The following is a 13,646-nucleotide window of genomic DNA, read 5'->3' as shown; positions in this document are numbered from 1 at the left end:
AAACAAGAAAAATTTAAATTTTTAATATTTTTTAAAATTTGACAAAATTAAAAATTATTGAAAAAATTTGACTTTATGGTTTATAGAAAAAAAAACATTAACTAATCAACGTTCTAATATCCAGATATTAATATGTTAGCGTATTTTAATGCTCTTTACGCTCGGCTGCGTTTCGAAATAAAATCAAATTTATTGCCGGCAAAACTACCATGGCGTATGAGTTACCTAATAAATAATATATGCGTTGTGTTCAGGCGGCTGCTTTTCATTTGATTTAATATAACTGTATTTTCATTTAATTCGCAAATTAAGTTTGTATAGTTTCAAAAAAGTATGAAAACTGTATTAAATTTGGAATATCACTGCAAATGGCAAGCAGCAAAATGCATGTTTTTGAAACTGAATAAATGAAAGTGAAGCGGAATCACCGCAATATATTTGATTTAGTAATCTATTAGAGCCAGTCAGGCAGCCAACAGCGCGACAGCGAAGCGGGCCAATCGTTTTATTTCATACAATATTGTTGGAAATTTGATAATTTCGTAAATTTTCGGGCGCCGAAACAGGATTTTGTGGCAAATACGGATAAATCAGTCATGTTCCGGGTATGTTTGTATGGAAAATGTGTGAAAGTGAAAGCTCAGGCGTGCACAATGTGTGTTTAGTTGCATACTTAAAACCTTATTTATGTTTGACAATAAATACCAGAAATGAATGAAAGAGATATGATGAAATGAAATGAGTAGCTGTGAAATGAAATGAATTATTTTTGGCGCCGCTTTGATGGCTCTTTTGTTGCACATTAAAAAATCTATTAATTTATAATATGTTTTGTGCTTTGCTTTTTGTTTTTCGTTTTGTGAAAAAGCAATTTGTAATATAATTAATCGCAAATAATAATTGCATTAAATCATAAACGGTTAGCAACATATTTGTTGCAACTTTAATTGGCTAGCATATGCAAAATATTGTCGCTAAAAAAAATTAACGAAAGCTATAAATGGAAATAAAATTTTATTTCTATACAAGAATCTCAAATTACATAATTTTAATTTGTTCACTCTAAATATCAAACCAATTACTATTGCAAACATAATTGTGTCTGATCAATTAATTGGCTATATAAGTATATAAATATTTAGAATGTACATATATACATACTTATATTAGAAATATACATATGTATGTATATGTATATACTTTATTTGTTCAAAGTAATTTAAATATTCTTTTACCATATACTATATAGTAGAGCAGAAAAAACTAATTTTTGCTGAGTGAAATACTTTTAAATTCATTTGCGGTTTATGAGCGATTTGAAGGTTCATTTACACATATGTACATATATACACATACACACATATGTACATATGTACATATACTTAGCGGGTTAATTTACAGGGGGCCAACAAAACGAAAGATCCGTTGAAATGAAAGAATATCGAGATAAAATAAAAATGATAAAAATCCCGAAACTTTTCGGGATTATTGACGGTATATTTCGCATATTTTCTTATTGTGCATAAATTAAATAAACCTAAAATTACAACGAAGAAATATCGGGATCACATAAAAATTATAAAAATCCCGAAAATTTTCGGGATTATCGTTACTGTTTTTTTCTAATTGTGAATAATTCAAATAAACCCGAAGTTACAATGAAATAATATTAGGATCACATAAAAAGATGAAAATCCCGAAATTATAATTCAGTGAAAGAAAGTATGCGCGATCGCGGGAATTTCGGGATTAGTGACGTTTGATTATTTTGTTTATTTAATCTTCCCGCCTTTTTTAAGTCAACTATGCTTGAGATTAAAAAAAAATCGGGATCCCGAAATTTTTCAGAACTAATAATCTTATTGAAAGAAAGCATTCGCATGCGCAGGTATTCTCGGGATGACTGACGATATTTTTATGCCCGACTTATAGCCATCTCGCCATATTTTTCGCGACTAGTAATCCAATTGACAGAAGCTATTTGGGATCCCTACATTTTTTGTATGTAATGATGAAATTTTTATATTCCTTGTGTTTGAGGTAGGCAATCCGCAAATTTAAGAAATCGGCGTTCAAATATTATCGGATTATATAAAACTTACAATTAAAAGTGCCGGCCGGAAGCTTGAAAATTGAATAAAACTCTTGTACCGAAAATAGCTTCACTTTGTTAACAATAATTCGGCATTCGTTATTTCGAGTTTTATAGAATACCATTTTTGGTATTACGATTTTCAACTTTTTTCCGTCGAAGTTTCATTAGTGTTGCCAATTTAAAAAATGAAGGTATTACAGATAATTAAACAAATGAAATTTTTTTAACCAAAAATAAAAACAACTAAATTTAGTTATTGTTCACAAAACGGTGAAAAGGTAGCGGTTGTATGTTTTTGATACTCTAATCAATCCCACTGGCACAGTTTAACAACAGTTGAACCGTTTTTTTTTTTTACGAGTAAAGTTGATATCGGTAATACCGAATTTCAAAACCCTAACCCAAATACATCTGGGTTGAAAACCATACAGCTCATGTTATAATATACTTGAGCCGCACTTGTTAAATTCAATAAATAGGACACAAATTGGTTTCAATAAATACATTTTTTTTGATTTCTCAAAAATTAAAAATTTTATTCATTTTCATTTGCTTGTTTTTTGTTGATATATGTGTAGTATGTGCATTCATAACTTCACTATATTTTAAGTTCTTACAAAAAATATGTTTTAAAATAGATTATAATTATTGTAATAATTTTAAAGTTAATAGGTATAAAAAAAGACTATGGACTAGTTACAGGGTAAATTCATTTAAGTACCTTAGCGCTAAAAGATTTGCTTATGCTACTTCACTTATAAATTTTATGTGCTAATACTAATTTTTTCTTTCATACTATATTTGTGTAACCCAAACCCCTTCCCCTAAACGAGCCTTAATTACCACAGACCACAGCGGTGCATCGCGTTCATGCGACTTTCGGCCGGACAACTGAAGGCGTCCATGAATTCTGGCATCTGCGACAATGTGTAGTTCAGCCGCAATGCGTCCGTATCATGCCAATGATCCTGCAGCTGATGGGTCGCCTCGTCGGTGTTGCTACAGAAGAATTGCGCAAACTGCAGGAAAAATAAGCGGCCATTTGTTTTCACGAATTGTGGATCGCGCATAAAGGTGTTGAGCGCCAGTCGCGTGCCGCTCACATCAGCAATACGCTCGGCTAGGAATTTGGTGCCTTGACTTAGACACTGCGAATTGCGTGCGAAGTTCGCATTCGATGAGATACGCTGCATCATGAGTTCATTCATGTTGCCCACGTGGTCATACTCGAGGAATGAGCTATCAAAGCTGTGGATGAGCTCGTGACCCAAGGTGTTGGCGAGATCGCCATACAATAGAATGGACCAGAACTGACGATCGTAAAAAGGCGTTTGTAGGTAGGCGTATGGCACGATTATCATGTTACTCAGGCAGAAATAGTAAGGCGTCGCATCCAGATTGTCCGGGAAGGTGGGCTCGTGGTAATTGAAAGTGTACCAAGCGCTGCGGCTATGCTTCTTCGAAGCGCTGGAAGCCAAACGACGCAGATGACCGTAGGTATGAGCCAAAGCGTGCAGGTGATTGCGATAGAAGTTATTGTGGCTGACGTTCAGCTTCCACATGAGGTCCACATAGAATGAAGAGTTTACCGCGGGCGGCAAGTTACCCAGGTTGATGCGTAGCGATAAGAGTTTCTGCTGCAAATACTCCAAAATGTCAGCATCGAACTGCATGCGGTTGAGGGTTAAGGTGCGTTCAAATTCCGCTTTGAGTTGGGCAAATATTGTGAGAATGACGCGATCGCTGTCAGCACGCACGGGCGCATAATAGGCGCGATCGTAGACGTAGGTCATGACGACTGGCAGCGTTTTACGCATGTGACGTATACATGTAGCGCCGCTGTTGCCCAAACGCACTGGATTGTATTGCTGCTGCTCCAAATAGCTGAGGAAACGTGCAAGCGTGTAGAGAAAATTGATATGAGCATGCTCAGCCCGGTTATGGTAACGCGCCAGCTTGCAAACTGTGGCCACTGAATCAATACGTATCGGATCAGCCGCGTGCATGTGTCGTCCCAGCGGCGCGCCGATGAAGCGCTGCCAATCAACATCCGCGCAGCGCTGCGTCAGCTCAGCGAATGTTAGAGTCTCCGTCAGATCGCAGTCCTCCTCAGCGCTGATGGGTATCGCAGGCTGGTCGTTAATCGCATGTTGTTCGGCTCTTGCAGTTGTGCTACTCACCGTGTTGTTGTTGTACGCCACACCATCCTCCGCGCACATGTTGTTCACCACGCCTTCGACATGTGTTTCCAAAGCGCGAAATTCCGTTGCCAACTCGGCGCGACTCTTGTGTGTATGTGCGCGCAACAATTCGTATATTTCCGCTGTTAAATTGAGCCGCTTATGTGTGTCATGCGGCAGCACAGTAATATCATGTTGTGACGCATTCTGTTGACGTACGCGAAAGAATACGAATTGTTCGCCATATCCATAGCGCGCAAAGTTGGCCAGTAGTTCCTGCCAGTGACGTTTGTGAGGCCGCAGTAGACCCTCTGCACGTATTTCATCATAGTAGCCGCGTACGGTTAGCCGCTCTGCTTGCTTGCAGACGCGATAGTAGCGCAACAAGCTCGAAAGCACTAGATCGTAATCTTCAGCTTCCGTCGTCATGTCATACGCCTCTACGGGCACTTCTACATTTAAAGCTGTTTCTAGCTGCTTTTCACTGCCACTTCCTGTCGCGTCCACATGCTTCGCCGCAGCGCGTCTTCCATGCCTACGCGCACGCCGCACTTGCTGTCGCTGTGCCGCTCTCGTAAGCGCCGCCGTCACTGCCGCTGCATCGCGCCTTTCCGCGCGCCGTTCATTTAGTGATCGCTCAAATAGTTCCACGTAACGCGCGGTCAACGATTCCTCCCCCACCTGCAGCATGCTTGCGGTGCTCTGTTGTCCACTTGGCGGCACCCACTTGCCACAAGCGTGCGTGTGAAAGTCGTCGCATGCATTCACCGTCCAATCGATGTTACGCTCCAACTGTTCGAGGTGCTGCTCGGTGAGCGTATTATTGCAAGTGCTCGTCAGACACGTTTTGTTCACGTGCAACCAGAGGGAGTGTTTTGCATCAGCCGATGGTTGACTGTTGTCTGTGTAGAGAGGGCGCGGCGCCGCGCCACGGGCTATTGGCGTCAGCAAGCTGAGCGTTAGCACGTGACATGTAACGCTTATCAGCTGCTGAAGTACCCCACTTATTTGTCGTTGTTGTGGCTTTTGCATTGCTGATGACCACTGGCAGCGCTTCTGTGCTATTTGCATGTTGCTCAGCTGCTTTGTTGTGTTGGTGTGTCTTTTTTTCTTCTTCGTGGTAGTCTATTTCCGTTCCTTCCTTTGCCTCTCAAGTAATGTGAACGCTCTGCTGTTGGAAAATGCTTTGTTGCTAAGCGCTTAATTCCTTTGAAAATTTGCTTCCGTAGCGTTTTCAGCTTCACTGCGCTTCTCTGTCTTCGCGCTCCACGTTGATGTGAAAACGCTTTTTATGTTCTCAACTCGGCGGCGTTTCAGCCCAAACTGTACGCTGCTGCCTTCGCTTTTGCTCTTTGTAGTTTCAGTAGGTTTTCCTGATAATTTCCAATCATTGCAATTGCGCTGATGTTGTCCCCTCTGCTGCTGGCACTCGGTACTTTTTGCTGCTTAATATTTTGCTATTTTTGTTTTTGTTTGCACGTGTCGCTTATGTGCCTATATTTGCTGCTGTCGGTGAACGTGTGCACTAGCCCTTATTAGCTCAGTTACCGCGTTCACTAAGTTTTTCCTTTTACCTATTACTAGCGTTTAGAACTTTCGCTCGCGTATTTACACTGTCTCTTTGCTAAAGTTTGATGTTTAATATTTCTTAATGAACACTTATTAGTTTCACTTTTGGTTTGCTTGTTGCTCGCTTTGTTCCTAAAACGCGACTGACTGAGTTTTGCCGATTTGGTTTGGTCTTCAATTGCAAATATTCGGTTTCATAAGACAAATGGTCGGCGCGCACACACACCGCGAGACGCGCGTATATATGGAAAGCGCTTGCCGGCTTTGCCAGCCAATCAAGTGTCTTATCGAACGCGAGCGCGCGCACACACTTACGCCGTATATACGTACAGAGATTCATTCACGCTCAGTCAATATGTGCCGGATTGCGACGCTTCATTTCATTTCTTGCGCTAATTCAGTCGCTTCTCGCTTATCAGCGCAAATTTTTTTACGCCGTTGCGTTGATTTTATGCGCGCGTTGCCCTTTCGCCGCACTTATCTATGCTCATTTTCTTATGCAGTGTGTTGAGTCAGACACTTTTTACACGGTGAAAAATAACACGAATATTTTTGTTGAAAAAATTAAAGGGCTTTGAGTGGTTTACTACCATTTTAAGTAAATGTCTTTCGCTTAGTAAATTATTGAAGAATTCATAGACTTCGTCTTTAAGTTTTTGAACCTGTTTTTCTTTAAAACGAACACAAAGGAAAGGTTATTGTTATTTATAAGCATATTATGAAGTTAGCGCTCAATTATATTTTTCTTTCAATGAATCGTACGATAACGTAGAGGATTTGTAGGCGAGAATTACATTTTACAATTCCAAAACAACTTGGAGAGATTTTTGTAGTAAAGGTGAACGATTTGCTCTCAAGTACAAACTGTTCCTAAACAAATTGGCTAAATTTATCTCTAATCTATGGCGAAGTTCTGTGAAGAAAGTCGTCAGGAAACTCCGCAAGTTATGATCGAAAAGTCAGAAATGAGACATTTGTTTCAATACGATTGATATAGTAGTAGAAATAGAAGATTTGGCCTCATGTGCAAATCGAGTATCAACGACTTTTCTTCAGAACATACAGTTTTGCGATTATTAAAATAAAAGGAAGTCATTCTTTCCAATATAAGACATCAAGAGATTTATACTCATAAGATTCCGAAGACTATCCCGTACTACGTAGAATAAGTTGCCAATGCTTTTCGGTTCTAACGGAAAAATTTGTTATCAATATCGGGCCCTTTTTTTCAAATTCTATACTATTTGCTATAAGGGGTTAACTCTTTTATAAAAGATCTGTTTCACTTTGGAAATCTCACCTGAGAATTTTTTCCAAAATTTGAAAGGCATAACCTTCTAACATGTTCGGACTTCTTGAAGTTTTGGTAAAAGGAAAATATTTAGGACTATTTCGTGGACTACAATCTCTGAAAATTTCTTACAGTTTATACCTCCAGACTTCCTACTAAGATGATACATGTCTTATTGACTTATTATCATATATTTTTGGTTGAAACGAAATTTGACTCATATTTTCAGATACAAGATTAAACCGACTATTTAAAGTGTTATATATTTCACTGATGATGAAAGCTATAAGTTTGGTTGAGAAGATACAGCTATAATACTCCTTAAAAATTATCATTTAAGACTCAAGTTTTCTAGAATGCTTTTTATCGGAGCATTTTTATACCCTCAACGGATATATTAAGTTTGCCAAGAAGTTTGTAACGCCTCGAAAGAAATACCGGATACTCTATAAAGATATATAGGGTCGATTAGCAATGCTACACCGTCTATATACATATGCGAAATAGTCCCTCAGTTTCAGAGTTATAGATCTGTACTCTTGCACAAGTCCTTCTCTCTCCAAGACACTCCTCATTTGTTGGAACCGGTATATGACCACTATATCATTTAGCTGTCATACATGTGAACGATGAATTTGGATCCAGTCTTTGTATGGAAAAATTGATATCTTCACAAAATTTGGCAACTTTTATTGCCCAAGTAATGGTGCAATCTTGAAAGACATTTTCAAGTCGATCCGACTTATCGTTTCAGATATACAGCCTTGAGAACGTGTGCGCTCGAGGATAGCCAGGCTAAGTGCACCGTTTTTAAACGCGTTTTTCTCGAAACTGTGTTTTTGAAGTCGGTTAGCAAGACTTCTCAAGAACTACTAAACAATTTTACACAGATCTTTGAGATGCAATTCTTAACGACTTTGACGAAGAATTTTTTTCGATTACAACTATTTGAAAAAAAAAAAATTGTTGCGAAATTTTCACTGCAATTCTCAGTATTTTTATTCCTTCGTTCAAGTTCTAAGTTAAGGTTTTAACTAAAACACCTTTTTCATTTTAGATAATCCTGTAAGGAGTTCTGCTGCCAACGAGGGAGCATCTTATTTCCGAGAGGTCACCGGCAATGGCTTCGCAATTTTTTTTTCCAAAACCTTCAGAATTTCTTTGCTAATAGTATATGTTTGCAACCATAAAAAATTCTAATAGATTGCGTTTTTTATATAAGAAAAAAATGGTTGGAAAAATACTGTTTTTCGCCCTAGGCACCCATGTAACCATTATCTGGTTTAATGGCTCTCGAAATCTATCTCAACCATTTACTGACTTTTTTGTTCAAAAATAAATATTTTTTTCTCAGTGTAGACATCATATTTTAATGAACAGACACAATTAATGTCAAATAATTCCTTGTAATCCCAAAATAAACGTACAAGGGCCACACTGAAGGAGTACATTTGACGTGAACACATGTTTGTTGGTGTGTATTCGTTTCTCGAGTATCAAAGTGCTGCACGCCGTGAGTATAAGCCCTCAAACGAGTGCCCACTACTTGCACGTACTACGAAATATGCCAAACGTGATTGATGCCAATAATTTACGGCACCTTTTCAAATCGGAGAAGGCACTGAAAAGTGAAACAAAAGTACAAACAAAATAATCAATGAAGAAAAAACAGAGACACCAAAAAATGAAACAAAAGAAGAAAAAAGTATTAATGAAGAGACCAAAGTGAATGGCAATGAACGCTTCGTGTTTCAAATATCGGGATGACGCAATTTCACGCAAGATGTTGTAGTCGCCCCGCTGCTAGGCAGGCACACGTCTGGCAATACGACGACTTTTGACTAGACAATAAAAATAGATCACACTTGAGTGAGAAAGCGCGCTTCTCTATGCTGGCATACCTATCACACGGTGCTAAATTTAATTAGTTTGACACACATCTACGCACATTTCGCACGCACACACAAACAGATGCGCATGTACTCAACACATGCGCATATAGTATATGATCACAAATGAATGAATGAGTTAAGGCGCAAATTAAATTTTGAGATTCATTGTGTTTAATGAAATCGCACACACACACAGACACACAGCCACACACGCTGCATTAATTAGTTTGATTATTTCGAAAATGTTTGACTTTGTTTAGGAGCCTACAAAGCATTAAATCGGAAATACAAAACGCTTGAACACGCCGCATTGTTTGATAAGAAATGTCAAGCCCCTAATTGCGCGAGTACAACAACACTAAAGTGTAACAACAACAGTAAAGTGTTCAAACAAATACACACACATACATACATACATACACACATACATATATATTTATGTGTTTAATGGGCAATTTATAATTAAAACGAAGTGTGAATGAGGCGCACAGATGTGCGCGGCACCGCCAACTGATAACCGCTTAATTGTCATTACCGATTAAAAAGTTGAATTGTCAATTAAGAGCGAAAAAATTACATAAATAATGAATTTATATTTTATAATAAGCACACAAGCGCTTGTGTTCGTAAATACACGATGCCTCGTGTGCTGTTGTGTGTGTGAGCATGTGCGCGCTGTAGCTTTTGGCAAGCACGTGAATTACGTCGTACGATTTTTGGAATTTCGCAAAAGTACGAAATGCACTGCCAGCTGAATATTTGCTTGAAATAGCAATTAAATATTCATATTTTGGACATAATAAAATGTTCCCATGATTTTTGACACCCTTACTAAAAATATTTATAAGCACTTAGTTTTAAAAAAAAATTATTTTTTACTAAATGAGTTCAAAAATAGTTTTCTTTCTTTATGGTGATGTAAAGTAAGTCTCCGCCGGTTGGCAAGATTTCTCGAGAACTACTCAACCGATCTTCATGAAATTTTACACAGGTCTTTGGGTACAATTCTTAAGGACTTGGTTTTTTTCGATTCCAACTATTTGAAAAACAAAAATGTCGCGGAATTTTTATTGACATTTTAATTTTTTTGTAAAAATGTGTGCCAAAAATCCAATTTTCAGTGCTTTTATTTCTTCGTTCAAGTTCTAAGTTAAGGTTTTAACAAAAATAACTTGTTTACTTTAGATAATCCTGTAAGGATTTATCCTGCCAACGCAGGCTCTTCTTTTTTCCGAGGGGTTACTAAAAATGGCTTCGCAATGGCCAAGTTTAAAATTTTTTTTTTCCAAAAATTTCAGAATTTCTCTGTTAATAGTGTATGTTTGTAACAATAAAAAAATCTAATAAAATATTTAATTTTTTATATGAGAATTTTGTTTGAAAAATAGCTGTTTTGTACCCCTTTAAACCTGGATGGGATCTAGACTAGAAGCTTTGTCCTAGCTAAACCTTTCTTTGCACCCTCGCTTCAAAACCTTACATCCTGGAAAGTAGAAATGTTGAGTTACTGCAAACCGTCTCTCCCAAATCACGACTTATCTGATCATAAGGTGAATCATATTGGCAGGTACCGATTTTCCAGAACAAGGAGTCTATTGGTCTTCTCACCAAAGCAAAGTGAGCTAATGGCTTTGAGAGGAGATTCTTATGATTTTCCCGACAGATGGCAGATCGGTTGTCCGACATCCTCCAGTAGCGACAAAAACGGTTATGGCAGTAAAGTCGTCCCATTCGGATGTAGCGAACGTCGACTGAAGAGCGGGTGTTCAAGGAGGACAGTATCGAGAGGTTTGGTAGGAGCGGCACGCGCACTTTTTGAAAGAAGTCTGGATTGAAGATATTTCAGATTATTCTCTTCCGCCATTCTTTTCGCCGTGGCTGTACGGCAGCATCTCTGGATTAAGGACGAGAAGCCAGAAGTCGTTGACGGCCAACAGTATGGGTAGAATTAGTGTTTGCTTGTTAAATGTTTACCCCTTACCTGACTTCAGCAACGAGAACGTCGTGACTAACAGGCGGGAGGGTGATGCCGGTGAAGTCGAAAATCGCATGTAACTCCAAAACTAATTTGAGGTTTTCTGCAAAAAAATTTCTGCATCTTTCAAAATACATGTATATAATTATGCCCTACAGTTTTAAAACAATGAATAGAGCTCTTCTGTTTTGGCTACTACTTTGCTTTTCGTTTCTTTTCAATTTCTGGAGATCACTTCCAGACCATATTGCCACTTTACACCACACGAGTATACATTTGTGTCATATGGTGCACAATATTTCCTGGAGACCCATTCTTTTTTATAAGAGTATCTATGTTTGTTTTCTCTGCTTCGCTTTTCGGGCAGGATTCTCCTTAGCTTAGGCGTGCATCATTGCTATCTTGTTTGAACTCGAAGATAAGTAGAAATCAGCAATTTCCAAATAGATTTAAAATTTTCTACAATTCTTAGAACTTCTCTTTAGAAACGTTCACAAAAATTAAATATCGAATCAAAATCACGTCATTTTCTAAAACAAACATGTTATCGCAACAAAACGGAGCGCATAATGCGGTATATGTCGGAGAAATTAATAGAGATATCGGCGCATCCATTTTGCACCATCGCGACGGCCTCGAAGTTGAGGTTGGTGAAATCTACTGTTTAACTTTCTTTATTACTTCACCATTAACCAAAATATCCTCCATTAATTTTCAATTAAATTTAGTTTTATAATTTCTTTATTATAAGCACTGCTATGGAAAGCTATTCACCCAAACTGTCATAAATCATCGCGTCAGATATCAGCGTTTCGAGTGAAAGTGCAGTTTGTATTAATTCGCAGTGATTATAATTATGATTAAACTAATTTTAATCGCACCGCCATTCGTGCATACAATTTTAGCTGCGTGTGACGTTACTGCAACGAACGCTGGTGAGCGCTGAGACCTTGCCAGTTGTGCGATTTGACCTTTCAAGCAGTTTCATTTCACTTCGCGTGTGTTTCGTTTGCTTTCTTTGGAGCCGTTATGAATAAAATAATCAAATGGATTTATTAATTAAAAACGCATATGAGTTTATATAAAAAATTGTGCAAAAAGTTGTCAGCTACGTGCGCCAATGAAATTGCTGATAAGGCCACAGCACAGCTCCAAGCGCGCACAATAACTCACACACATACACACATAAGCGCACTTGCACTTAAACGTTTCATTCAACTCAGCGCTGCAGCAAATCGATCTTGCCGGCTCGCTGCGCCGATAGCGCTGAGGCCAGAGATGAAGAGCAACAGTAATTCGAATGGAAAAAAATCAGCGCACAAATGACGCAAAACCGCGCGCCCTCAGCGGCCACTTGACGCACAGCATAGCACACAATAACTATATAAAATACATAAAGTCATATATGTACATATGTAGTTATGAGCGCGCAAGTAATCGCTCCGACAAGTGGACGCGCCAAGCAAACCAATCCAATCCAAGCCAATCCAATCGAGCGAATCAAGTCAGCCGAGCGCGTTGCTGATAACAGCGCGACAGATAAGCAGCCGCCGCCTGCTAGCCTGCGCTAAGTGGAGAAGCGTGACAAATGCGTATTCAACGCACTGCGCGCTGCGTGATGAAGCGCTTGTGTTATCTTGCAAGCCGAGCGGCAGCGCAAGCGAAGGCGGTATGCGGCGCTGTGGTTTGTAAAAGGGAAAATGTAGCGCGTGTGCTACTCTGAACAAGCGGCTGAGAAAATCCGTGACCTACTGCTGACCATCGCCACTTACACACAAACATTGACTTGAAAGGACGACTGTTGGCGTTCAGTGAACTCGTCGAATGGAAAACCGACCAGGCAGACTGCGTGGAGCAGCTAATGGCATCTATCAGTTGAGAATAAATTGCGTATAGCGCAGTGTGTGTACTGAGGTATATGCATGTGTATGAAGTATAGTAGGTATGTAGTTATATTATTTTAAAATCGAATGTACAAAATTTATGCGACGCAATTAAAATTCAATAATCTTCATAAATTTTAATAATTTGACCAGACAGATTTATCAGAATTAGACTGATTTTTAGAATGACAATAAAGGTTTCTTATTGCTCACTAAGAACTATGTTTAAAGTGTAAATAAATACCTTTCATATATAATTATTTATTTTTATGAAAACATTGAAAGATGCATCTGAAATTTCCAGTGATAGATTTACTGTTGTACGGAGATAGTTTCTGCGTTGTCAATGTCTTCCTCTAATCACTTAATTCATTCATAGTTGCATTTAAAACTATTTCAAATTTTGTTTTCTGTTTCAAAACCAGTTTTTGGAAGTTTGTCCTCGATCTATCTCTGAACTTCCTAAAAATGAAGATCAATAATATCATTTATGGCTAATTCACGTAAAATTTCCTCGCCTTTCTTGACTACCTAGTTTAATGACAAAAATGAGGATAGTATAGGGTATGTCAGACTAAATGTTGCTTTCCATGCTTCTCTTTAATAAAAATGGCGACGACTGTTTGCCAATGCATAAAAAAGTTATGTTGCTCAACATTATGTCTCACTATGTGTCAAAGGTATAGTTTAAAGCAAAGCGAAGCAAAAATTGTATAGTATGTGAATCAGTCATGAGTGAGTTGAGCGAGAGCATATGCAAG

At 38.4% G+C, this 13,646-nt stretch overlaps 1 protein-coding gene across 1 annotated transcript; it reads right to left on the bottom strand.

Moving 5' to 3' along the window:
- Nucleotides 1-2,773: 2,773 nt before the first annotated feature.
- On the bottom strand, nt 2,774-5,968 carry LOC120769652 (endothelin-converting enzyme 1). Its single transcript, XM_040096757.1, has one exon. It carries the CDS (start codon nt 5,344-5,346, stop codon nt 2,935-2,937), a length of 2,412 nt encoding a protein of 803 aa, XP_039952691.1. The 5' UTR covers nt 5,347-5,968; the 3' UTR covers nt 2,774-2,934.
- Nucleotides 5,969-13,646: the final 7,678 nt, after the last annotated feature.

The sequence above is a fragment of the Bactrocera tryoni genome, chromosome 2 (genome assembly GCF_016617805.1).
Source record: "Bactrocera tryoni isolate S06 chromosome 2, CSIRO_BtryS06_freeze2, whole genome shotgun sequence".
Classification (NCBI taxonomy): Eukaryota; Metazoa; Arthropoda; class Insecta; order Diptera; family Tephritidae; genus Bactrocera; species Bactrocera tryoni.
Note: the sequence above shows the minus strand (reverse complement) of the source record. Positions and strands in the feature narration are given on the sequence as shown.

What these genes read in the sequence shown, in the direction of transcription:
- LOC120769652 (XM_040096757.1), bottom strand. Translation starts at nt 5,346, where the DNA reads ATGCAAATAGCACAGAAGCGCTGCCAGTGGTCATCAGCAATGCAAAAG.